This window comes from Colias croceus, chromosome 21 (genome assembly GCF_905220415.1).
Source record: "Colias croceus chromosome 21, ilColCroc2.1".
NCBI lineage: Eukaryota > Metazoa > Arthropoda > Insecta > Lepidoptera > Pieridae > Colias > Colias croceus.
Window position 1 is genome coordinate 4,686,342 of NC_059557.1, and position 27,462 is coordinate 4,713,803.

Genomic DNA, 27,462 nt, shown 5'->3' on the forward strand with positions numbered 1-27,462 from the left:
CAACTGTGCTAGAACCTAATATATTTTGTAAGTGTTTTTCAAACGTGTCATGTTATGCATTTTTAGGGACCTTTCGAATAATGATGTGGACCTAAGTCAAATATTTGTAACTTAAAAATTAAAATGTAGAGAGGTAGAGATACATTAAAAAATGTGAAATAAATTATAAAACTATCTTTTCAAACTGATTAATCTATGCGCAAAGTTATATTAGGAAATAATATTGTAATACTGTGGTTATATTTAGTTAAAATTCCTAGTAAGTTGATTACAACCAAAACTGACAATAAAACGTTAACTAAAATGCACTGCACATTAACTCGTTATTTTTTTTAAATAATACACTCCAGTTACACTTTACCAATTTCATTTATTTATTCTTTAGTACATACATTACGTGCATTTCACTATTAATAATATATTTACGTAATTATGTATGTGTAGTTTATACTATGTAATTATTAAGAATATAGGTACTGTTACCGTTTAATACAATCAGTTTTAGCGTAGTAATAATAGCTCAATGGTTTTAGCACATATTTGATATTATTACATGCAACAAGTGTTTATGTACAAATAATATGACACAAGATGCATTATTGTAAAACGTACCTACACGAAGAACACATTTTAAACTTCCTTTAAAAATTCTGTATATGTCGTGGCCATATCGTACATTTGCTCATTTCATGAAATGATTGGCCATTTCACGAAATGCGACCATTTCGTGAAATGGCCAATTTAGTTTGGCCACATCATGATGTGGTTTGAGCAGATCAATGATAAGAAATCGTTTCACGATATGGCCAACTAAACGCGCGTTTTTTTCATGAAATGATCAAAATTATTTGATCATATCGTAAAATAGTTACATTAATCATTGGTAGAGGCGCTGCAGGCTCGTTGTTTAAAAGATAAGATGGCGGCCGCTGGCGAAAATTTAATTATTCGCAGTTAAAACTTCATAATTCTTTTAATAACAATATAAAAAAGTCATAGCAAAGAATATACGACGAAGAGGTTCGAGTACTATGGAAAATGTGGATATCTTATATATGTATTGAAGAAAAAATGCGTCGGCGCGCTCGCTTTGCTCGCTCGGCTCGTGCGTTGTTTATCAAACTCTAATCTAACCTAACCTAACTGTTTTCTATTGCAAAAACGATTCGCTTTTGGCATTCGCCGGCCGCTGCCGCGGCACTAACTTAAATGACATTAAACAAGTTTTTAGAATATTCTGAATTTTTTTAATATGGACTCTTTAGGTATATTTTATACGATCTGGCCAAATGTGGATGACCAAATCGTGAAACGTTGACTATATTTTAACGATCTGATCAAACTATGTTGGCCATTTCATGAAATGCGACCATTTCGTGAAATGATCGATCATATCATGAAATGAGCAAATCTACGATATGGCCACGACATAAACACCAATTAAGTGATGTAGAGCTATTTAGGTCAATTTGTTTCATTTTAATGTCCCGCTCATTGATGATCAACGATCAACTTTAGGGGGATCAGGGAGGTGACATTTTATTTCAACTGTCATAAATTATATGGTACAATTTGAAGAATATTAGTATGTGTAGAGTGTTGAGCTAGCGCGCAAGAGCAACTTTTGTCTCCGCAACTATTTTGTCTCTCCCATCAACTAGGTATAATATGGGGAGTTGCGTCGCTACGTGCGCGCAATTTCTTACTAGCCCAGAGTTGATGGGAGATAAGAGACAAAATATAGTTGCGGAGACAAAAGTTGCTTTTGCAGCAACTTTTGTGCGCACGAGTTATTTTGTTGATTATTTCAGTTAAATTACAAAATACACCTACCATTTTTTTGGAAAATGTTTTAATAATTCTCTCCTAAAGGTCCATCACGTTATTACTCGCAATTTTGTATAATAATAAATTCGTGTTATTACACTATATTTTAAAAATAATAGACATTGATTCGAAAATAATAATTAATAACTAGGTACTTCTTAATCTAGACGTCTCTCAGAATGTGATTTTAAACATAAGTAAATTAAACAAATAAACTAGTTATTTTGCTGTGGTTTCAAAGAACAAAAAACGCTGTACAGAAATAGCTTAATCATTATTGATTACAGTGTATTAAGGTGTTTGACCGTTTGTCTGAATGTTATAAATGGAGGTTACTAAGTTGAGAGGCATTTTATAAAAAATTTACCTGCAATAGTAGTTTATTAAAGCTCTTGTTGTTTGTTACCTATGTTTTCTTCCTTTTATCAAGAGAAACTTATCTAAAATACTATTTTCAACCATAGGTAAAATTAGGTATAGATTTTTTTGTAATGTCAAATGAGTAATAATAATCTGGTAAGTCTTACCAAATTTTATCAAGGACAAAAATCTCCGATATAAAAAAGTCATTTTCATCATTATCATCATGATGATGAAGGAAGGAGAAATTCGACTTTGTTCAAGGAAAAAATCATCATCATCATCACATGGCGATTTTTTTGCTAAATAAAACACGTAAATACATCAAAACTTTTTATTAAAATATTAGAAATCATTTAAAAAATATATAGGTAGAGCTCTATTATAAATTCTTGTCGAGGTGTATAATGTATTACAAGCTGAGATTCTAACCTAAAACTTATTACTTACATAAACAGTAAACTATTTACTATTCAATTGGCACTATAAGTACGTTGTTATAAGATAGTTGTATTTAATATAGTCTTGTGAATGACGTATCGCAGATTGGTTCAATTTATTTTCATCAATATCTTCTCTGTGGTAGCTTTTTGGCGGTAAAACGTACGTCAATACGACATTAAATGCTAATAACAAGCAGAGCACCAGAATCTGAAATTATAAATGACAATATGGACCATGTTTTATCTAAACCGACAATTTAATAATGTGTTATTTCATATTATCATAGCTTTTGTATGTGAGGAGGACTATTTAGTATTTTTAACGATCAAAATATGAAAACATAATGGGAGATTATACTGATCATTACTTCGTTATTTTACCTATTTAATCTTAGTAAATAATTAAAATACAATTTATCACACTTTTCTCGACAGGAATATGTATAATGTACCTATGTTGAGTAACTGTATTTTATATAATCAATAATGTAGCTTACTATATCCGTATTTTAATCGATAATTATTATTACAATTGAGAATTTTTCCTATACAAAGCAGACTTCATGAATAGCAACATAGGTAGGAAATAAACGCAAAAAGTCAAGTATGATAACCTTTCATGACCTTTTGTACTGTGTCAGTCATTATACTCGTACAGTAGGTACCTACATATTTCTTTCATTGTCTTAATGAGATTTTACTAATGAGAAAAAATCAAGAGTCTTGGAATCTTTGACATTCGCGAGACTCTTGTTTTAAAAGCAAAGTAAAAACTAAAAAGGCAACTAATGATAAATTAATGTTCTTCCATAAGATCCAGACATACATAAAATTACTAGTTTTGTTTAAAGCTATCACAAAATAAAACCAAATGTTTTTCTAGTAAACACAATGATTCAACGTTATTGGGAAGTTATTTTTAAACACGCCGTTCACCAAAAATGTAACGCGTCCCTAAAAGATAAAATGAACTCAATGCTAAGAATGAAAATATCTATCTATTTCACTAAATTTAAAAGTTTTGTTTCTAATTTGTATATGAAAAGTTCTTTGTTATTATTTTAGAACATAAAGAAGCACAAAATCCAAAAAAAATGTGGAATAAGAAACGAAGAAGTTACTTCGTTGTAATTACCTACCTACTAGTATAGAGCTATTACTACTAGATAAGATTTTCTTTATGTTAGTATTCTATAAGCTTTTGTCAAAAAGTATTTAACCTGCCAGTAATATGAACTTGCCGCTCTTTTGTTGCAAAAAAAAACTACTTTTATTCAAAGAAAGGATAAATAAAAGAGATTAAAAAAAAACAACACGAATCTTACCATTCTATGTGTCATCTTATAATAGTTCACTCACTAAATAAGTCCGTTTATAAATTCATTGATTTCACTTGCAGTAGTCTATCACGATCCACTGTCAAAATGGGAATGAGACATGAGTGGCTGGCTTGGCTTGAAATGTATGGCTTGAAATGTAGTAATATCACGTAATATTATAGTACAAAATAAAGATGTTAAAGTGTTCTTTGGCATCTCATACTTATCATGTCTGGATCAAAGTTTAATCAATAATGAATGACGATAGATGAATGTTTACATGTTTGTAAACAATACTACAATATAATACCGTTACACATAACGTAATTGCATGATAATAGTTTAAGTTCATTGACAGTTAATTTACGTTGTTACTGGGTCGGAAGAAGTTTATTTTTGGTGATGAAAAACCACGTGTGATAGTTTTTTTATATTTTTGTTTTCTATGTCCTAAATAACAGATATAGTTTCTTTAGAGATTTTATATGTTAACGTGTTTGAAATATGCGAATGTAGATAATAATAATAATTGTACTCTATGTATTATTAAAACTCATTGAAGCATACTTAATAAACTAAACAATAACTTATCAGAATATCTATAATATTAAAATCTTTTAGAGGACACTTTGTTGGCGTTGGCGCCATATTTTATATTTCTTATTTTTTTTCAGCACTTGTACGGAAAGTTTATATTATTAAAGAGCGGTCTTTATGGATGCTTATGAAAGTTATGTTAATAATAAACAAATTTCATAATTTTCTTATTATTTAATTGTAATAATAAAAATAGACGATACCTATCCACTCATCTCAAAGATATCTGATTATAGAGATAAGATTCCTATTTATCTTTTATGTCAAGGATTATTCATTATAATGCAACATTGATGATTTTAAAACTGTTTTATTATCTTTTTAATTTATCTAGATATATAATGCCAAATCTTGAGATATTCTTAAACGTTATATAAATTCAAAGGTAGGTTCGCAATCACGAAGTTACCTCTAATTTTCACACTTTTACATTTTCTACTTGACATGGTAATACCAATTATGATTTTTATTTCATAAACAATTATATTAAAGCATTTGTGAGGGCTTTGTATGAGCATTTTGTGTAATTACTTTTAGTTTTGGTGATTTATACCCCCTATTATATATAAGAAGTAAATAACATTGAAATACTAAAGAATTTATATATCTGTAACCACCTTGATATGATATGACTTCATATTCATAAAAATTACATTAGTTCTATAAGCTACTGTTGGGAAACAGTCGCATCATTGATAAGTGTTTTATATCAGCCTCTTATATATCTTATGAAATGATTTCACAATAGATACGTTATTGTCCACGATCATTCACGTGACATATCTCTTTGAAAATATCGATTCAAGGTTTATCTTAAACAGTCGATAGATAACACTAGAATTACTACATAGTATAAAAGTCGCTTTCTCTGTCCCTATGTCCATTTATAAACTTAAATCTTTAAAACTATGCAACGGATTATGATGCGGTTTTTTTTAATAGATATACTTAGGAACTATTAAAAAGGGCCAATATGTTTTTGTAGCTTTTCATTGAAAAATTTAGGACTCAATATTCAGTTATTGAAATAAAATTAATGTTATTTGGGTATATTAAGTAGGTAGGTAATAAATAATTTATTTAAAACAACATTATATTTGTAACTCGCTATCATTTATCGATATTTTTTATTTTAAATATTTGGTGAAAATGTTAGAGTTTAGACACTTGAAATACTTACTAATTACATGTACTCTGAAAAACTTAATAACCTAATGTTCATTGTACCTAGGAAAATTGCGACACTAATAAAATATTTTTTTTTTAATTGTACAGATTATATAAGATATGGACGATTGTGCCTAGTATGTCAAATTAAAGTATTTTATTCTTGTTGGTCGCTTTCTCTAGATATATAGATAGGTATTACTTATTTTCTCGAGATCAGGTGGCGAGCTTTATCCCATAATCTAGCTACGTTTAATTATTGTAAATTATTAATGAGAATAACTTACACTTTTGTTTTCACAAGTTAAAAATGATAACTTAATAGACTTAATAGTTAATACCAAACACAGAACCCTCTCAAATGATTTCCTCTGACTGAATATTGACGTGAATGTACGTACTTCGTTTGTTGACAATCACATATTGTGTTGGACCCCTTTTTATTTTGTGCATTGTCATCACTGCGCACGAGTTTCAACCTGGCTTTGTATTTTTTATAGACCTAATCAACAAAGGCAACGTAGGTACCTACTGTTATTCATTTGCCTTTGAAAGGCGTGGTTCTATCTTTTACAAATACCTAGATTTTATTTATGTAGAGCGGTTAATAAACATGTCAACTAATCAACAATGAAATACCTAGAAAATTTCGTACCAAACTTTTATTTTTAAAGTACCTAAGTACTCACTAACTCTTATCATAAGGAAAGGTTGTTTTCTAGAGATTTTTTCATAAAATAAGAAGCTAAAATTATCGTTAATATAAAAACGAAATATGATTCAAAATAAGTTTAAATATTGCTTGATAGAGCGGAAATGTGCAACATAATGAAATGACAAAAACTTTATAATCTATTTTCTCATACCTAGTCAAAACAATTGTGACTGTTTTAAAGACCTTGTTCAATACTTGCACTAAGAAAACTTTTTATATTCTTATACGTACGTACTTATCTTCATTATCTGTGGTTTTAGTATTATTTTTCACTAGTTGTGTTCCGCGGATTCAGTCGTGGACGAACTCGCCTGCAATTTCAAGTAATTCTCTAGCTCATGTGTTATTCTGATGTCCTGTCCTGTAAAGTTTCATAAAAAACTGTCCAGTAGGATTTACGTGAAAGTGTAACATCCATACATCCATCCATCCATCTAGGTATAGGTTTTATCAGAAACTTTCGCGTTTATGTATAATATATTTTTATTTATAACTAGATTTCCGCCCGCGGCTTCGCCCGCGTTTGCAAAGGAAAACCCGCATAGTTCCCGTTCCCGTGGGATTTCCGGGATAAAAACTATCCTATGTGTTAATCCAAGTTACCCTCTATATGTGTGCTAAATTTCATTGTAATCGGTTCAGTAGTTTTTACGTGAAAGAGTAACAAACATCCATACATCCATACATCCATACAAACTTTCGCCTTTATAATATATATTAGATATTAGGATTATTATGAAGTGCAACAATAGCTAGCTAAGTTATTTACTTATACATAGTATAAATGTAAAAAAAGGAATATTTTATGACAGTATGACATTATTATTTTAAACAATGGCTTCTGTTTCTACCTGATACTAATTTAAATTTTTTGGATTGCTGTATTTTGCAATTTCAAACAAAAGCTCTTATCTTGTAAAGTTATTAGCAGTTTGGTTACAGTTGCCGTATTATATGTATTTATTAACCGACTTCAAAAAAAAGGAGGAGGTTATCAATTCGGCCGGTATATTTTTTTTTTTTTATGTATGTACACCGATTACTCCGAGGTTTCTGAACCGATTTACGTGATTCTTTTTTTGTTCGATGCGGGATGGTGTCGAATTGGTCCCATAAAAATTTTATTCGGATAGGCCCAGTAGTTTTTATTTTATGAGCATTTTTGTCTGTAGGTATTTGTAAATTTTGCAAGTGCAAGTTTGAAGTCGGTTGTTTTTAACGCAGTTATCACTTGTTTAAAAAGGAATCCGAAAGGTAAATGGTTAGAGAAGTAGATAACAATGATTTTAAGAAACTAAACTATTTCAGAAAATACTATTACTTATTGACAAATTAGATCTCGATCGAGGAGATAATTAGATATGTCCCTTGCAAGTATTGCTGCTTTTGTTAAATGTGATAGAGAAACACGGACAACGGAGTGAGTTTCTGTTAAATTTTTAATTTTTTGGCGCATTTTTTTTTTAGTTTTTCTTTTATAGACAGATAGGTGAAACGTTTATTCATATTTATTATTTATTTAATATCGTTATTACAAGTTCCTTCTCCTGACAATTACGACATCAAAATAAGGATTATGGAAATCGGTCCAGCTGCACGCGTAATGCCGTGTCCAAGGGAACGTGCCGTGTCCATTTTTCAATAGAAAGAATTGTAATTTCTTTGATTGGGCTTTCCCCGAATAAACTCAGGAATGTCAAAGAGATTTTATTATTATTTAGACATTACTATGACATTGCGACATTTCACCATACATTTCATTTCATTTACATAACTCATGTTGATTACATATTATTCAAAATTATGAAGTATAAATATAAATAAATAACAACAAAAAGATATGTTCCACAAACTCTACATGCTCATACTATGTATTTTTAACATACAAAATACCCAGAGGTGCATACTTAACACACGTGTTAATTTCGGACAACCTCTTCCCGTGATCTTGCGAAATGGAAAGCTTTTAGAACCCGATGATAATAATGGTAATGTTATTTTGAATTATGGTGATACGCTAACACTCAGTTGTGGAGAATCCATGTCCATAAGACATCCAAATGCAAAACAAGAAGTACCTACAGCAATCATATCATGCGAGAATGGTGATACTTTCAAAAACGAAGAGTTGCTCAATTTCCCAGGAAGTTTTTCATCATTTCGTTGTAACGATGCTCCGGACTATCACAGCAGACGCACGAATCGTACGTGTTTCGAAGGATTTCCTATAATAGAAGTCGGATATACTGTCCAGAATGAGTTTTATCCATCATATGAGTCTTGTTTCAATGATGTTATGTTTACTCCAATTTATTCCAAATATACACAGAAACCATACAATGCTCTATATCAAACGCGCGTGGAGAGGCCATATTTTCATGATAATGATAACTACAGAAACATTCCGGTGGATTCTTTATTTTCGCAGATAGGTCAAAGAGCAGCGGTGGCCAAATTGGTTGGTCCATTAGTGGACACTTATATAAATAAGAACGAAATTCTATCGAGAGGCCATCTAGCGGCTAAAACAGATTTCGTTTTTGCGTTCACAGAGCGTGCTACATTTCATTACGTGAACTGTGCGCCGCAGTGGGGCGGCTTCAACGGTGGCAATTGGAACACTCTGGAAGTGGACCTACGGAATCATGTACACCAAGTTGGTTATAACACAGTCATTTATACGGGAACTTATGGTATCACTCAACTTACAAATCAATACGGTCAGAGAGTTGATCTCTATTTGCACGGTACTGTTATACCGATCCCACAATATTTTTACAAAGTGGTGTACGAACCTAGTAGTAAAAAGGGGATAGCGTACGTCGGTATCAACAATCCATACTACAGTCTAAGAGAAGCGAAGGAAATGTTCTTTTGTGAGGATATGTGTCGGAGTAATAATAATTTTTCTTGGTTGACCTGGCATCCCGACAATCCATCTGAGGGGTATACTTTTTGTTGCACAATCCCAGATTTTAGAGCTACTATTAATCATTTACCTTATTTTGATGTCAGTGGTGTTCTTATATAATATATAAATCATGTCAATCGTGTTTAATAATATCGATGAGTGTATTCATTTTTCGTTGATATATTTTATTTATTTGGCCCCAATACATGCATGTAACTGTTCGGTATCAATTCAAATTATAATACACCCACACATAAATGATATTGTGTTCTAGAAATCATACAAAGCATACAAAATGCGACTAAAATTCTAGATTATCTGAATCATTTATAATCTATCCTTGTTATTGAATAAAAACGGCTGATCCGATTAAGGGGAAATTTACGCGAAATAAATATTTACGCAAAATATATTTCTCTAACGATTGCCGAACTATATAAATTGCATAAATAGGTTTACTAGAAATAAAAAAAATTAAAAAACATAAACCTTTATTAGTTACATATGTACAAACGATGAGTGAAAACGAAAAGTTATTATACAGAAACTTATAAACAATTTATAAATAACTAGGTTTCAGCCCGCGGCTTCGCCCGCGCAGTCAAAGAAAAACCCGCATAGTTCCCGTTCCCGTGGGATTTCAGGGATTGCGTCATTTTCCCGGGATAAAAAGTAGCCTTTGTCCTTTCTCGGGTATCAAAATATCTCTATACCAAATTTCATGCAAATTGGTTCAGTAGTTAAGGCGTGATTGAGTAACAGACAGACAGACAGACAGAGTTACTTTCGCATTTATAATATTAGTATGGATGGTTATTGTATCATCCAAGCACATTTTGGAAGCTTATGATCGACAGACGAAATCATATAAATAAAGAATATGTTGTTTAATTGAGATTTTGCTTACATATTATAAACAGGCATTAACATTTTTTACATTACTAACATAAACCAGTCCATAGGTATTAAAGGAAAAGACGATTTAGCGATATATTAAAGTGAAACTTTTATTACATCGTCTCAAACTTTTTGGTCTGTGTAGCGCATGTCGCGTGACGCACGATACGTACGATAATTATCGTACAAATACGATAATTTTTAGTTAAATGTCTATAGTGTGAAAAAAAGTTTCACTTTTACCGTGGTTTCATAAAACCACACAACTTTTTTTTTTTTAATTAAAGCAATGTTATTTTAAAACTCAATTGGATATAGATACCTATCAAAATCTTTTTCTTTTCCACGTGAATATGGATCTCATTTCTTTTCCACGTGGTTAAAACTTTGTACCTATGCCATTGCTACCTATTCCTGTAAAAAGGAGCTTAGTTTTTAAAAATTAAACGAAAGAACTCTATTCTTCCACGTTTTAATAATTAAATAAACAAATTAATCATTATGATGAATTCTGTTATTGTAATTGCTTCCGAATAGATGTATGGTCTATTTAATACTTTGTTTACATAAAAGCCATAACAAAATATTAGTTTAGGTTTCTGAACTGTAAAACTGGATCTATTTTAAGTCTAAACATTTTTCTTCTCTCCCGCTTTTTCCGATTGATTGAGACACAATCGTATCGACCGTAGTCATAAGTGCTTGCTTTGAAACTGAAAACAAGAGAATAAGAATATAAGAATTTAAGGTTATACACGAACTATAGAAACGAGGTTTTGTAGGAAACAAGGTACCGAAGATGGTATGTCTTAGTACGACAGTGTAGAGTGGCGTAAGAGTATAATTATAATAATACTAGCTTTCCGCCCGCGGCTTCGCCCGCTTTGTCTAAAACCTAATAAATTATATACTAAAATCTTTCTCATGACTCACTTTATCCATTAAAAAAACCGCATCAAAATCCGTTGCATATTTTTAAAGATAGCATACATAGGGACATAGGGACAGAGAAAGCGACTTTGTTTTATACTATGTAGTGATGATACCTATTCTATGGTGTAGGTACCTTCCTTCATTATGTAGAGTTTCTTTGCTTTTTTTTATTACCTTCAACTGTATGTTTGTAGGTAACCGACTCCTTGACTCGATTTTGACGCACTTTAAAAGTACAGATATAGTTAAAACGTCAAAACTTATCAAGGATCGGTAACTATACAATAATTTCATAATTAATTACTTTATTATTATTATTATTTTCACCGTCGTTCCGCCACCATTGAACCTATATTGATGAAACTTGGAACAATTGTACTATTCAAATAATATAATAATAATGTCCCACAACGTATTAAAATTCTCAAAAGGGCCTATGCGTGTTGGAGCTTTGTCTCCACGTAAGCCTCCCAAAGGACCGGGAATCTTCCTTCTGGTGGTACCCGTGTATTATGGAGAGAAACCTAATAATGATAAGTACCTATACCTGGACCGCCTCCTTGGTACAGTGGTTGACGCGTGAGCGTAGCACCGAGGGGTCCTGGGTTCGATTCCTGGTGGAGACGAAGAAAAAAAATGTCTCGGTCTGGTAGGACACAGAAGGCTGATCACCTACTTGTCCCTAAAGAAAATCGATCAGTGAAACAGATGTATAATGCATCTGCCCCTTACCCCACTAGGGGACATAGGACTTCACTTTTATACCTTAAAGAATGGTTTCTATGAATATGATATCTTCCACCGTTGACAACTTCGCGATCGTCGACGAACCATCGCACGGAAGGCTGTGCTCTGTTAGGTCGACCGGGACAATTCAATGTTACCAATTCACCTTCGTACGCTTTAACTTTTTTTTCCCAGGGATCTACAATATATTAATTAGTAATTATCTATAAAAAACAAAATTTCAGTGCAAATTTATAAAAGAAACTGGGTACAACAATCATTAATGGAAGAATAGTTTAAAAAGTTCTTTAAGAAAAATTAGAAAAATATTTAGCATATTGAAAAAAAAAGGTTAATATAGGTATAGGTGAAACTTTAACCGGTAAGCTAATACATTAATTTACCTGATATAAAAAGATCCATTTCATAGGTATCACTACCTTCAGAGTTGACCGCCTCACATTTATACGAGCCAGAGTTACGAATACCCAAATTATATATGAGCAATGATTCGCTTGTGTATTTTAATTTTACATATTCATTATCATTATCTTCCATAAAGTACCAAGAAATTTTTGGCTTTGGATTCCCTTGCTTGAGGCTAAAATGTATTTTGAATATTAATTTAAGTTATATTAACTATTATGTGACATAAAATTGATTATGAATAATTTATCAGAATATAAGTGCTTGAGCTAAAATGAAAAAGGCAAAAATTCTTGTATAAACCAAAATTAATGTTTGTTAAAAAATTACATTCATTTAACTTAAAATCATCGCATAACTATGATAACTGCAGAACTTGTGAGAAGTTCCAGAAAATCAAAATAAACGGACAAAACGCCAGTAGGTACACTGATATTTCGAAATTCGAATTACTGCTAAAATGCTTGTATGCGTTTGTATCCCTATTCAACACACAACAACATTACATGCATTGCAGGTAGGTATAATAAGTTTACTTTTAATATATTCTAATCTTATGTATTTTCGTCTTCCAAATCCAGCCCTACAATGTATTATCAATCAACAAACGAAACATCATACCTGCAAAATATTTCAACTTCGTTACCTTTAACTTTAACTATTTCTTTAATTGTTTTATCAATCACTGGTTTCCTTGGTAACTTTAAGGGAATAAAATCAGAGTCCGTGCCGGCGTCATTAGTGGCTTCACATGTAAATAGATTGTCTTCAGGTTCTATCATTGTCAGGATACTAGTTATTTGTTTCCCAGTTACATCGTCGTCGACTGCTGTCTTAAAACAGAAATTCTTTTTATAGTTTACACATCATGTCGTCAAACTTTTTCATTCCTTGAGTAGTCGGTTTCCTCACGTTGTTGTCTTTCACTATTTGAGCAGTGGTCATGTTATCAACATGCGCAGATAAATTTAAGTAAGTATGACTAAAAATAATTTTATTTATGTCCTGCACGTTCGCCTGGTCTTGAACCCCCGATTATCGGTTTGAAGTCCAAGGTCCGAACCCCTGAACAACCACTGCTTTTTTCGTATACAAAGTATATTACGAAGAAAATATACAATAATTATATAGCATAATGGTGGTCACCTCAGGCCGTAAATTTATTTATAAATATCTAGTAAGTAATTAGGATCGTGTATTGTGTAATGCTGGAAGATACTTGTTTGTTTGTTTTTTATGTCTATTAAATACATGAACGTCTAAACAAAGTATATTTTTTTTAAATCTATCGTCTATGGGTCAATAAATAATCTCCTTCGGAAATAAATTTTAGAATTTAGAATTTAAGAATTTTTTCCTCTTACTTAAATAATATGTGAACTTACAGCGTTGCTTATAGTGTCTCCATTCCTATCTTTCCAGATGATTTTTGGTTTGGGATAGCCACTAGCCTTACATAGTATTGAAACTGTATCCTTATCAGCTGTTATAATTTCTAACTTTTGTATGGTTGGGACCTGATTGAATATACCTGTTAATATACAATAACAATTATGAATTAAAAGAAACAATACAAATTAATTCGTATTCCAAAAATGACTAACCAGGACTGTGATTCATAGGTTCGATGCTTGACTTAGTAACTCTTATAATTTCCTTTTTTCCACAATTTTCAGCAGCACCTACAATCTGCAATATTTAAACAAATTCTAATTTTGATTACACTATGACAGAAAACTGTGACATACTTAAACAGTTTGGAAAACACCAAACTAAGAACAACAATCACATCTGCTGTGAAAATAAAGTATATTAAAACAACGTCTAAAATACATAGCGTGTTACTAAATAGAAAATGTTTCTTAATAACTTAGGAAATTGCTTCGTTGTTCCTATCCTATATCATCGGTCCTTCAAATGCTTTATAATGATTTTAAAATATTTAACTAAATTATATCATAACGTTTACTTACAGCAATCTTGAACGCTTTATCTGGAGCTACAAATCCATCAGATACATACAAATTTTCTTTTGCATTAGCGATGTTTAGTGTTAAATTCATGACAGCGTTTCCATCTATGTCACGTATTTGTACACCCAATAGTTTCACATCATTAGCAGTATCTTCACTTATGAGTTCGACGGATAGAAACCCTTTTTCTCCTGAAATAATATTGTTTAATAATCAAAATATAACTTTGATTAAGATACGTCGAAGATTTTGAGCATGTAGAGACTAAAATGAAATAATGTTTTATACTCTTGTTTTTAAAATAAATAATAAATATAAAACCATAATTTACGGAGGATTCTGTTTGATAATCGTGATATAATATTGTCTCGTAATAATAAGTACGTACCTAAAGATGGAGTAAAAATGGTTTCATTTATAGATGATGGTGGAAACGGTGAGAATCCATGTCGAAATGAAAACGAGCACGCTCCCGTTATCATGAGATCTGCATCTCCGTCCGTAACGCTCACTTTTGCAATATAGTCACCCGGTACTATATTGTTAAATTTGGCTATCTGAATTAAAAAGATATAGGTAAATACATTACGTATTACATATTTGTATATGTCGCAGCCAAATTGTATAATTTCGCCGTATACAAAAAACGTCGTCACTTTGTAATGCTCGGAATTTTTAAAAAATTTTAGGATTTAAAGCGTGTACTTAATATAGTTTTTAAACTGTATATTTCATTACATACAAAAAAAATTGAACTTACATATATATTCTTAGTTTTTACAAGTTGCGTCATCGTCACCTCTGAACCATCCATATGATATACTTTGAATTCTGGCGAATTGCCTAACAGGCCTTAGCCAAACGGCAAAACGCCAAGGAATAGAATACGCTATCGATAGAAATTGACATAAGCGTATGATGTTTTGCATAAGGATTCGGTCACCCTACCAACGACAACGACGACCACGAACAAAATTTTCATCCAGTCGCAATTAAATAAAATTGTGCAAAACACAATTAAAAATGAAATTTAAGAATTTCCTGTCGTATTGGTGTTTGGAAAAAAAAAATTTGAGATCAATGGATAAACAAACAGGTTTTTCATAGAAACGGTGGCTCCTAGAAAAAAATGTATTTAACTTTTTTTATAGATAATTAGATTATATACAATTTTGGTTCAGGTGATTGTATGATAAACTTACCGTCTCGGCGAAAATCGCAAAAAACCCTATTTCTTTTTTATTAATTGACCTCGAATTTTTTTATTCCTGAGTACCAGAATGACGGGAGATTTTAATATTGATTTTGAACAAATTTCGGCAAGATTGGAACTTTGGTCGTGGTCGTCTGCGTCGTTGGTAGTGTGATCGAACCATTACCAAAATGTCATGAGCTTATGTCAATAATTAGCGTTAGCAGTTTCTATTCCATGGCGTTACGTACGTTTGTCTAAGGCCCCAGGGATAGTGTGACGTCTCTCATCTTACAGTCAACTGAAAACTTAATAAAAATAATAGGTATTAGACTGGTACCTATAAATAACTTGCAAAATCAGTTCAAAAGTTTCGAAATAAACAAACTTTAAAACAAATCTTGCCTCTTTAAAATGAGAGTGTATTATTATTAGTACCTATTCACATAATCAACAATTTTAATTAATACATAATTGCGTCCTACATTTAAATAGCAAAGTAATTAACAAATAAAGTAAGTTGATAATGATGTACAATTAAAAATATTAATTTGGTTATTGTTTATTAAGTTGATGCAAAAACGAAAAAATGTGTCACGGAGACAAATTGTAATTTAATTGATGTAATGTATTGGCTATATTGTAAATAACTACTACTTATAAAATATTTTAATCCAAATAAAACGTGGTCCTCGAAACCCTTATGTATCTCGTATAGGTACAATAATTATAATAGAGCCACCAGTGGCTGAGTTGGTAAAGCATCCGCCCAGGATTGGGTTCGAGTCCCGCCTCGTGATCGAATTTTTTCTATTCTTTATAAATTTATACAATTACATATTATTTTTATTTAACTTACTGGGTGCGTAATAACCCGACCATTTATTTTGGGTAAAATGTCGTGGCTTATCAGGCAATTCTTGCTCTTAACCGAGTCAACAATATAGTTCAGCACCTAAAATCAAGTATGTTATTAATAATGTTAGATATTGTTAGTTCATGTTACTATCGAAAAAAAATTCGGAGCCACTTATCAAGGTTAGATTGGAATGACGCTATGAGACTCACACATATACTTATTACGCAGGACTTATTCTTACTTTTTATTATAGAAGTTTTAAGAAAAAAATCAAAATCAATTCTGTAAATCCAAAGGATACTAAAACTAATAATAATAGTCCTCCTGAAAGATCAAACGTAATTACGTAACCACTCGTCTACACTGCACAAAATCGTTACAGCTTAATTATGATAACAACAAGCATAGTGTACTCTTTTACCTTCACTTTATATTTTTTCTGTATCACAATGAATTCAATAAGGAACCTAGAAGATTCTACGCGCTAATTACAATCACAAGATCCTTAATTAGGGATGATGTAATAAGATCAATTATTGTCTAAAACCTAGCTGCCCTGACTATGTAATTTAAAATGTAATTTACCTCTGAAAGATTTGGTTTATCCATATGAAACACTTGTCCGCCGGTAGCAGTGGCCAAGCGATCATACACTTTATAATTGGGACAATTTGGGCAACCACAATCTTTTGTTAATAAAAATGTCACCTGCAAATTAAATCATACTCCTCAGAAACGATTGGACCGATTCTCATGAAATTTTGTGTTCCTATTGGGTAGAGATCTACATACAGACTATGGCTCGTATACAAAAGTCCTCTCTATTTATGTTTAATTGTACTTTTTTGTAACTATAGTTATAAGTTTTTATGAAAAAATGAATGGGTTTGCCATGATTTGGATTAATGTAAAAAAATCTTACAATCGAGGATGTTTCCCCCAAATATAATAATAATCTAAATTCTTATTTATACTTTGTATGGTAACCTCTTGATGGAACTGCATAATTAAGTATATAGTTTATGAGTTTATTAAAATAAAAATCAGAAGTAAATGAAAGCGTAACTAGTGAATTATGTGTTTCTTTAAAAATCTGAAGTATAATAACAAATCTCAAATTCATACCTCTGTCCCTTTCATTAATGCCTTTTTTGAAACAATATCATATTTACGATAATCTTTCGCTGAGGCGTCAGTAAAAACATATACAAAAGATTCCGGATTACTTGAATCTATGCCCAATTCAATTCCCAATAAGGACATTTCGGGACAGTCTCCACCGCCATCAAGACTTACAGCGTCTAGGGCAATCTTAAAATCATCGTACTTTGTTGTTATTATCCGTAATTCGACACCTAAAAGATGATACTTATTATAATATATTGTCTCTAGGTTATGAAACAATTTGGTGAGCCTATAAAATGTTATGTTTTATTATGTAAATATAATTTAAATATTATGTTATTCGTACGTTGTAAGTATTTTCCAGCATGGAGTTTTAAAGCACAGTTAAACTTTTAAATCACGATAGCTATAATTGGTCCAAAAGGTGCTGGGTGCTTTTTATCAAGAGACGAATCATAGAGACATGTTTTCAAGAGCCCAAATTAAACATTAAATTATATGTAGTCTATTGTATATTAACAAATCATAAAATATTTATATTTTCGTCTTAAAATAAATGATCGATTCTTGAAATATAATATACTAAATCATAAAAATACTCACCAGGATCATTGAATGTAGCTAAAACGAAATTTTCGATCACAGATACATTTGACTCAACCACTGCATCGCATATTTCTTTTGTTCTTAATTTAACTTGTGCAATATCATCTTCCATCGAATCCGTATTATCAATTACAAAGGTAAGACTACTAGTTCTTTCTTCACTATTTACTATTTGAAATACAACTAATATAATAAAAATCGAATATATAAAATCCATATTTACAATAGCATATGCGGCATATTTTTGCGGATAGTACGAGAATTATGTTTGTAATAAGATAAAACACTGTCACACTATGATTGGTGTTTTGAATATATGATATTTATCCATCCGTAAATACGAAAAAAAAAATTGTTATTGTAGTGATAATGTTTTAAGATAACCGCAATTCTTCGTATTTTTATAGCGAATTGTGACAATTATTTCCTCTGGGCTAATGACTTGTACAATGGATCAGAAATTTTCAAGCCGGAGGAAGTGGCTGAAAAATAAGCAACTGACGGTTGGCATGCTTAATTATTGTACATTCATCAAGCATTGTACACATTAATTATTATCAGCCCAGAAGAAATCATCGCTGGCTCGAAAACCATTATGATACGTAAAGTTAAATTAACACGAGCAGTGAATGAATTTACCACAATGCGTGCTTTTCTTGATATTACACCCTTTGTTCTAAGCTATTCCAACTACTTCGTTTAACCTGTTAATCTCACTCGTTTGAATTCTAATTTGTTCTTTAACTGGTAATCCTTTTCAAAGTGAGGCCTAAGAATTTCATAGAAACAAATGACTTCAGCGGATAATAATTAAAGGATTAAATCAGGTAAAGACCATGTGATTATAATATTAAAATCCTAGGAAATTTCTAATAGTTCCCTAGAAAGCAATTAACGAATGTTATTACACGTATTAACAAATTAGGGGTGAGTTTATGTATTTAAGGATTCGTTTTGTAGTTTTCCATCATTCAGTGTATGTGCATCAATGGTAACGTGTCGTGAGGATATAAAAATGAAAAGTTTACAAGTAAGTGATTTTTATTATTATGAAAATTGTATTTTTAAGCGAGTTGCCGAATATTTAGTTCCGTTTTACTTACCCATTATTGATTCTTCTTACTCGTTGGCATATTATTATAATTCATCATTCTTTCAGGTAATTATTTTATGTTCTCTTGTAATAATAAGTACGACTTATGGTACACCTTCCTCACCTAATTACAATCCCATCGAAAGGATAAGACCAAAAGTGGAAGCGCCATCTAGTGATGCAGACAGTCCAGTTAAAATTAAGCCAATAGTGATGTTACCAAAAAGTAAATTAAAGTTTATTGTATCTGAAACAACTACTCAACAGCCTTTGGAATCTTTGTATAAATACTATGTAGGGAAAAAACCAGTTATGCGAAAATTTATACCTACAGAAAAAGTTATTGAAGAAAAGAATGCAATTATACATCGACCAATAATGAAACAACGTAAATTTGTCATCACTCCAACTAGCCCCAAACCTCCACCAAGTAAGGAAGATCTCTTTTCAAACGTTAAGAGGAAAATGTTGAATCCAATTTTCTCGAAAAAAAATTCAACGGCTTATAAAGGTTCACAATCTAACAACGGAGATAATTATGACAACTATGCGTCTAGCGACATGGCGGTTGCTGGATCTAGGAAAGTTTACAGAAAGATAATGGGTGAATTGCCCAATAAATTGAAGGCGAAACCTAACACCGTAGCTGTTAAAGAACATACATTGAAGAATACAATCCCGAAAGTGGCAAACAACGACAGTTTAAAAACACAAGATGAAACTACTATAAAGACACCAGAAATATTAGAAACTAATTCTACTGTACTAATTCCACACGATTTGAAAGTAAACGAAACCAAAAGTAATCTACTGGATGAGGCAAATGAAAAAGCAGATAAGGTTGAATTTATATTCGTTCAACCAAGTATAACACCTCCACCGAAAGAAGAGAAAGGCAAAGACACAGCGAATGAAGGAGATTTACAAAAGGGAGAAGAAGATCTAGCAACAGAGTCAGATCAAAAAGGTAACCTGAATATATTGTAGAAATGTAGTAATAAAACAAATATTTTAGTAAATCTCAAATAACGAAGTAAATTAACTACTATAAGTTATAATTTTAATTTGAAATGTAATCTTCTCTCGTCCCTTTCCTATTTTGTAGGTAATGTTTTTGTTATTTAAAGATGCTATTGCTCTATTAATTTTTATATTATTTTTTTTTTCAGAAGTATAGGCGAAGAGAAATAAAGATAGTTCACACGCGTTCCATTGAAGAATTTTTAAATCCACGTGATTATTAGAACAACTCAGTATTATAATACGATAATTAGTAATTATGAGTAGAAATAAAAGTACGTTTTAAGTTAATTATTTTTATTTTCTAAAAAAACCTTATATTTAAGACACACACAATGTACATCCTTATTCTAAGTACAACGTAATGGCAATATCAATTCAACATTATTATGTCCATAATCACACTAGTAGCAAATATCATAAATAATTAATCTTTAACTAGGCAAGTTGCTAGACCCTCTTGGTAACATCACACCAGTTCATTCAAATCCAATAATGAAACTATTCAATCCATTTTAAAAATAATGAAGTATTGATTTAAATATTGAACACAAAAATCTTGAAAAATGTACTTCAATCTGCCTAAAATAAGGGAAGCATAAACTGATGTCTTTTTGAGATCCATCATGCTGCGTTAAACTTATCACACAAAATTAGAAATCAAACATAAGATTAAAGATTTTTTTATATTGTACTTGTAGACCTCGATAGTCTTCACAGTATTTTAATGTTATTGTAATCTATTGATGAAAGGTGATGTTTCATAAACCGTGATATATCTATTAATATCATTTTTCCTCACTTTAGATAAATTTAAATTACTAGGTCTTCAAAATATTCGCGATGGCAACACTACTTTACAAAATAGCCGACGTATCAAATGTCATGTTGACATTTGTCACTTTGACAGTTCACACTATTTTCATTTCGCGCCATTGTTCATTTTATTTTTATATTTTTACTAGCGGTCCGCCCCGGCTTCGCCCGTGGTAGGTACATATTACAACTTTGATCACACAAACTAAAATGAAACACCCCTTTCCAGTGGCACGTTTCAATAGACATTATTGGGGTTATGTTCTATAGCAAAAGATGGCTTTCAAACTATGTGGTGGTTATTTTTAATCTATTTTTTAAGTCTAAACACATCATTGAGGGGTGAGTAAGGCGTTCGCGTTGGTATCGCGTTGTACGCGAACGATGGCTGCGCGTCCGCTCGGAGTATCACCACACCTGCATACAAAAACCACAATGAATATATTATTATGGCTGTGGAAGGAGGGTTAAATTTTTGAAGTGAAACTTCTTTATCGGGGTTGGAAAATTTTTTTGTGTAACATTTTTTCGTTACGCACAACACGTGTCATTTTTCCGTTACGCGCCATCTTTTTCTTATCCCTACGACGCGTGATTCGACGTATTTCTGTAAAGTTGCATTTATTATAGTAAATTATTTTTTGAAAAATAAGGTCATAAAGAAGTTTCACTTCTTACGTGTGTACACTAGTACACGCACACATTTTTTCGAGTGTATGTATGTATTTCTGTACTCCGTATGTTTCCCCCAACGCCCTTTCAAATTCAAATTCAAATTCATTTATTATCAGACCATCATAGTTAGTGATTTCTTGTTAGTACATTACATTAATTAGGTATCTATTATCTTTATATGAGGCGTTGTAATCATAAGAATTACTGTGGTATAGGGTACATAAATTAGGAGTCAAGTTTTTTGTTTTGGGAGGTAATAATTATTATTCTTATTTTTATACATAGCATTGTATAGGTATATTTTTTAATATTGAGTTAAACAATGTGTTTAGTGATGGAGGTGACAGCAATGGATATCATACAGTGCAGTTTGTTAGTTTGTAATAAGCTGTGTGAAGCATTTTCATTAACCGTAAACTATTAAAAAGCCAAGCGAGTGACAGTGATGTGGGTGCATAAAACTTGATTAAAAAATATTTTCATTTTTTATTCGAACCAGCTGTAGCAGTTTCTGAGATTCGTTCAATCAAACACTTCAGTAAAAATGGTAAAATCACACCAATTGTAGGTACTTAGTTTAAGCTACCGCTAAATGTTTGTAAATAACTAGCTTCCGCCCGCGACTCCGTCCGCGCGGAAAAATTAAGATTTACTTTTTTTCTACGTATTTTTCTGGGATAAAAAGTATCCTATTTTATGCCCAGGATAATAAGGTATAATTATACCAAGTTTCATCGAAATCGAACCGTTAGTTTTCACGTGATACCTGAACATACAGACAGACAGACAGACAGACAGATAGACAGACAGACAGATAGACAGACAGACAGACAAATTTTTTTTAATCACATATTTGGGTACATATCGATCCAGTAACACTAATTATTTATTATGCTATTTATTTTTTCAATATTTTCAATGTACAGAATTGACCCTTCTACAGATTTATTATATGTATAGATAAATAAATAAACAACTGCATATATAATACCGCGCCCTTGGATACATAAATAAGTGCGACACTTTCTACCTGAGGGGTTCACTTTCACTTTGATCTTGGTCTGCGGCGACAGCACTCCGTAATCAACATCTTCGTACAGATCCTGAAAATTAAATAAACAATATTATGAATAAATCGAAAAATATTTCTAGAAATGATGCCAGTTTTAGTAAAAACTTAGTCCAAAAATCATTGCTAGAAATATTTTAAAACCTGAATTTATTACCTGAATGTTTTAAAGCCCATAAAACTGAAAACGGTACAGTCGTTGACGTTAAAAAGATAGTTTGAGAGAGTATTTGATCATTGATATCTTCTTTTTGTTTGTTATAAATATTATTATCATCATTATCATCATCATTCATTCAGGTAGACTTCTGAAAACTCCGTTTTAACCAAATGTCTTTATCACCATAAGTTTCTAAGGTAGCACGTGCCTTTAGACCGGTAGGATCGGACGAAACCAGATTTCTATGAGCTAGGTGCACTATTTACATTTATAGACACTTGTTTCCATCATGTAGACATCTGAAAACTTCCTTCTTACTTTGCTGACCTAAAGTATCTTTCTTTCCACCTATTATATTTCTGAAAATGTCTCTATCACCTAAAGGGTCTATAGCTCCACCTAACATTCCTGCCAACTTACCTACAAATTCTACAATCTAAGGCATTATATTTCTAAAAATGTCTCCTCTAAAGTTTCAACAGCTCCATCTGACATTGCTGCCAACTTCCCTATAATCTAAGCTACATTTTGGCCTTTCTCATTATCTAAAGTATCTTAATATAAGACGCACCCCAACCCGATACCCGTGAACCCTGTGAACTAGTTCAGCTAAAGATTCTTTCCCTATTATATTTCTGAAAATGTCACCATTTATAGTTTCTATAGCTCCATCTCAAATTTCTGCCAACTTCCCTACAACCTAAAGCATCTTCCAACTTTCCTATAACCCATCTTCTAATCAACCTTTTTTTTTTTTTTCAAGTGGGGAAATCTTGCCTAAGATACCCACGGCTCCCGGGGAAGGAGCCGTGGGTTATGTCGGATTCCTACCGACTAAAACCCCACCGTGTACCAACGCGCTGTTTTAGACGGGATGCGGGTACACATTCGCAATCTTCCGCATGTCCCGCCCAGCAGTTGCCCGTTTCCAGGCCCTCCGCCACTTGCCCGTTTCCAGGTATATCCGGTTTCCAGGTATATTCGACTATTTTTACACCGTTTAGACTTCATAAAACTTCCTTGTGTCCTTATTGACCTAAAGTTTCTTAGAGACCAGTTTCTACAATTTAAGGAAGATTTTACCAACTTCTCTCTACTAAATCACTCACCTCAACCCTATACCCGTTGGGGTTGTTCAAGCCGAGCTCCCGCAAGGTGACGGCCACGTCTGAGGGCGTGCCGTCCGTGCGCCGGTTGACGAACGCGACCGCGTACGAGTAGTGCTGCCCTTGGATCGGCAGGATCGGACGCGACCAGATCTCTATGCCGCGGTGCTGGAAAGAGACATTATTAATCTATATTGTATATTAAACTCAAAGGTGACTGATATAGTGATCTATCAACGCACAGCCCAAACCACTGGACGTATCGGGCTGAAATTTGGCATGCAGGTAGATGTCATAACGTAGGCATCCCCTAAAAAAGGATTTTGATCAAGGGGATAAAATAGGGGATGAAAATTATTACCATGAAAATTTTTCTTTTCCACGCAAGCGAAGCTGCGGGCAACAGCTAGTTATTTATATATTTATTAGACACACCAATAATGACTCAATTAATACAATTTACAGAAGTACATAAATAATTATTTCATAAACTGAATTGGCCATAAAGCAGGCGTATACAACAATTATAAAAAAAGGTCTTGAAAAAAAAAGACATAAGATTAAGTAATACAGTTTAACAAAACTAAACAAAACACGCTTCATCTCATGAAATTATCATATTATCACCGATCCTTGATAAATTTATAAAGTTTGAATTAAATCTATGCGTTTAATTTGGGTCAAATTAACTCTTATGGAGTCAATTAAATACACAACCATAAAGGTGACGCTAAAAAAAGCGTAGTAATAACGTCAAAATTCAACTACATTAAAGCTACGTTACTTAAGATTTCATCACAGATTTTTCTTGCACGATAATCTACTGGATTTGATAGTGACTTAATCTTACCGCAGTGCTGAAAAACCGTGATTTAATAATGATGATCACTTATTAAAAACAAATATAGAAAATGTAAAATTACAAGTATATGACAAATTAAACGACCAACTATTAAACTATTAGATCACCACTTAATCTGTATGCGAATGCATCTTCATTATTACCTTATAAATCCTCCTTCCCTGTATTCCCAGAGGATCTTGGTCCACTTCTATAATCTTCCTGTTCTGCAGGATCGCCTTGTACTCGGGCCGGATTGTCCTCAGGTCGACACTCATCAATAACGGCGCAGCCAATATCGCCCATATCGCAAACTGCGTTTTACTCTGCTCGTACGATAGACCGAAGTTGCCTATGATTAACTGCAAAAAAAATATTTTAAATAGTTTTTAAAATAAAACTGAAAATACACATAATTATCATTTGATTTATTGTTCAACAGATTTTATTATAAACCAATCGAGCGGTATTATAACTCTCCTTCAGTCACAATTGAGCAAATGCACATCTACTTGTAGGTACAAATATAATATAAATTTTATAACTCTACGCAAATGTTAATGTTGTTTATTGTTAATCTTTTCTAAATCTTTCATTTCGTAAGAGCTTTCAAAATACTATAAAACTTTCAGAACAATTAAATCGTTTTAAGTCAATTTCAAGCTGCAATATGACCACAGAAACACCAGCAATTCACTTTTACATACTATTTACCTTTCATCACATATCTTTATCGCTATTGTCTGTATATGTTTGTCTTTATCATTTCCTGTACCTATAATTACTTAATTGATAATTCTTCTGTCATTGTCATTTCCTACGTTCTATGTTTTTAATAACTTAAGCTACTGTTACACATGCTCTAAAATAGCATGCTCGAAATAAGGGCTTGGACACACGTGCTTGTAAGCAGCAAGTGCTCGGTTGAATCATGCTGCGTGCTTGAAATAAGCATGTGTAACAGTACCTTTAATTCTACTTACCATATCCGGGTCGTTCCAATGCCCCGGGCCAGCGTTCGGCACGATCACGTCCTGGTGGTTTCCGTAGTAGTCTATGATAGACTCGACGGACGCCCACGAGTCCTGTATGTCGTCGAAGTTGCGCCACAGGTTGCAGTGCTCGATTATCGACGAGAAGTTCGGCTGGAAATAGAGATGATCATAATATAAATAATAATTCGAACTGTGCAGCTTAAGGATATTTTGATTTATTATGAACTTTGAAAGAAGTCGGTCATAAAATAGGCAAAGGAGATGGCATAATACTGAACTTGATTCATAAGCTAAATGTCATTAATAGGAAAGATTACAATCAGTTGTCGAAAAGTGTCAACTTGCAAAAATGTAAGGCTAAACTAAAATAACTAAAATGTAAGGTAAAATGTAGCGTATAATAACATCAATGAGTCTTACTGATTACTGATTAGTCAATTCTATTTGGAAAAGTGAATACCAAAAAGAATTATTATTCATAAAAAAAAACACATTATGGGATAATTGTTCTGATTTCTTTATACAGTTACCTGTAGACCGGCATATATCTGATAGACTGGCCAACTGCAAGAGTAGACCATTTGCCTGCCGGTTAAGTTCAGCTGTCTTCCAAAATCGGGATAACCATGGTCCATATCAGCGGGAAGAGCGTAGCATCCGTCCAGTTTAACATAGTCGACACCCCAGGCCGCGAATGTCGCCGCATCTGTTGACAAAACACAATCAGTTTATACTTTATATCACAAATTATGAAATTACTTTGGTACAAGAAACCGGATGGAAAGTGAATCAATTTTGGAAATTGCGATTGTCGCAAGTATTTGTCAAGGAAAGTTTTGTAAACTTTCAAATCGTATTGTGTCCAATTATTAAATGTTATAAAATAAAACACTTGCAGTTTGATTTATCTGAACAGTAAAATTTCTAAAGTGTTAAGTTGGTTTTAAATAGAAGCGTAGATTAGGAATCCTAAACGTGTTATTTCACCTTCACCGACGTGTATAAGTTTTAAATCATTTAACAAACCATTCGTCATTCGTATTCACATATACAGACCTTATTCTATTTCATGACTTGCTCTTGGCTAGGCAATGCTTAGTTTAAACCCGACACGTGAATTCGATACGACATATTGCACCGAATTTGGTAATATAATCACCAGTCGCTCGACCGATGCAATACCAAATTGTGTCAAGGAGGTGCTGAGGAGTCGTTAATTACTAAGTAAGGGGCAGTCAAGCGACACACACTAACCAGGGTATGCCTAGTATGTGGAGCAATTGGAAAATGATTCAAAATTGAGAAATATGAGCTCAGTTTTAGGAAAAATAAACGTAACAGTAATTAATGAAATCTTCCCATCTCATAGGTTACGAATCGTATTTATCTTGTAAACGGTATTTTCTTTAAAATGGTTCAACTCCACCTTTATAATAATGGTTTTCATTATTTGACTAGTACATGATGTCTTTTCAGGCATTTTGCTTAAACCCTAGAACGTAACGTAGCGTACGACTGCAGTGTAATTTGTTTCAATTCTGAATTTAACCACGAACAGGTAAATACTTTTAAGACAGAGAAATATTAGACATAATAATCTTTTCACTAATG

At 32.3% G+C, this 27,462-nt stretch overlaps 4 protein-coding genes and 2 long non-coding RNA genes across 7 annotated transcripts in view; 1 reads left to right on the forward strand and 5 right to left on the reverse strand.

Annotated features, from left to right (window-relative positions):
- Positions 1-2,507: 2,507 nt before the first annotated feature.
- On the reverse strand, positions 2,508-4,079 carry LOC123701479. The gene is made up of 2 exons (XR_006752742.1): positions 3,956-4,079; positions 2,508-2,838 (listed from the first exon to the last, which is right to left on the reverse strand). It is a non-coding gene; the product is annotated as an uncharacterized LOC123701479 (long non-coding RNA).
- Positions 4,080-8,230: 4,151 nt separating this feature from the next.
- Positions 8,231-9,493, forward strand: LOC123701480. Its single transcript, XM_045648972.1, has 2 exons — positions 8,231-8,632; positions 8,981-9,493. Exons 1-2 carry the CDS (start codon positions 8,269-8,271, stop codon positions 9,457-9,459), a joined length of 843 nt encoding a protein of 280 aa, XP_045504928.1. The 5' UTR covers positions 8,231-8,268; the 3' UTR covers positions 9,460-9,493.
- Positions 9,494-10,781: 1,288 nt separating this feature from the next.
- On the reverse strand, positions 10,782-15,122 carry LOC123701481 (immunoglobulin superfamily member 10-like). Its single transcript, XM_045648973.1, has 9 exons — positions 15,055-15,122; positions 14,683-14,851; positions 14,295-14,485; positions 13,926-14,010; positions 13,707-13,852; positions 12,943-13,154; positions 12,300-12,496; positions 11,935-12,094; positions 10,782-10,949 (listed from the first exon to the last, which is right to left on the reverse strand). The coding sequence occupies exons 1-9, from the start codon at positions 15,106-15,108 to the stop codon at positions 10,823-10,825; spliced, it is 1,341 nt and encodes a 446-aa protein (XP_045504929.1). The 5' UTR covers positions 15,109-15,122; the 3' UTR covers positions 10,782-10,822.
- Positions 15,123-15,753: 631 nt separating this feature from the next.
- On the reverse strand, positions 15,754-17,038 carry LOC123701483. Its single transcript, XR_006752743.1, has 3 exons — positions 16,931-17,038; positions 16,346-16,441; positions 15,754-15,794 (listed from the first exon to the last, which is right to left on the reverse strand). It is a non-coding gene; the product is annotated as an uncharacterized LOC123701483 (long non-coding RNA).
- A 426-nt stretch (positions 17,039-17,464) lies between these two features.
- On the reverse strand, positions 17,465-18,237 carry LOC123701559 (hemicentin-2-like). Its single transcript, XM_045649069.1, has 2 exons — positions 18,074-18,237; positions 17,465-17,700 (listed from the first exon to the last, which is right to left on the reverse strand). The coding sequence occupies exons 1-2, from the start codon at positions 18,186-18,188 to the stop codon at positions 17,465-17,467; spliced, it is 351 nt and encodes a 116-aa protein (XP_045505025.1). The 5' UTR covers positions 18,189-18,237.
- Positions 18,238-20,469: 2,232 nt separating this feature from the next.
- Positions 20,470-27,462, reverse strand: part of LOC123701484 (alpha-N-acetylgalactosaminidase) — a 50,323-nt gene continuing 43,330 nt past the window's right edge. Inside the window, exons 5-10 of one of the 2 annotated variants that reach the window (XM_045648975.1) lie at positions 26,382-26,557; positions 25,840-26,001; positions 25,021-25,218; positions 24,019-24,183; positions 22,711-22,783; positions 20,470-21,422 (exon numbers count right to left, since the gene is read on the reverse strand). In XM_045648975.1, the coding sequence (XP_045504931.1) occupies positions 21,316-21,422; positions 22,711-22,783; positions 24,019-24,183; positions 25,021-25,218; positions 25,840-26,001; positions 26,382-26,557 (881 nt within the window). In that variant the 3' untranslated portion in view covers positions 20,470-21,315. Of the gene's footprint in view, positions 21,423-22,707; positions 22,784-24,018; positions 24,184-25,020; positions 25,219-25,839; positions 26,002-26,381; positions 26,558-27,462 lie in introns of both variants that reach the window. The other variant, XM_045648974.1, reaches the window with a different exon arrangement.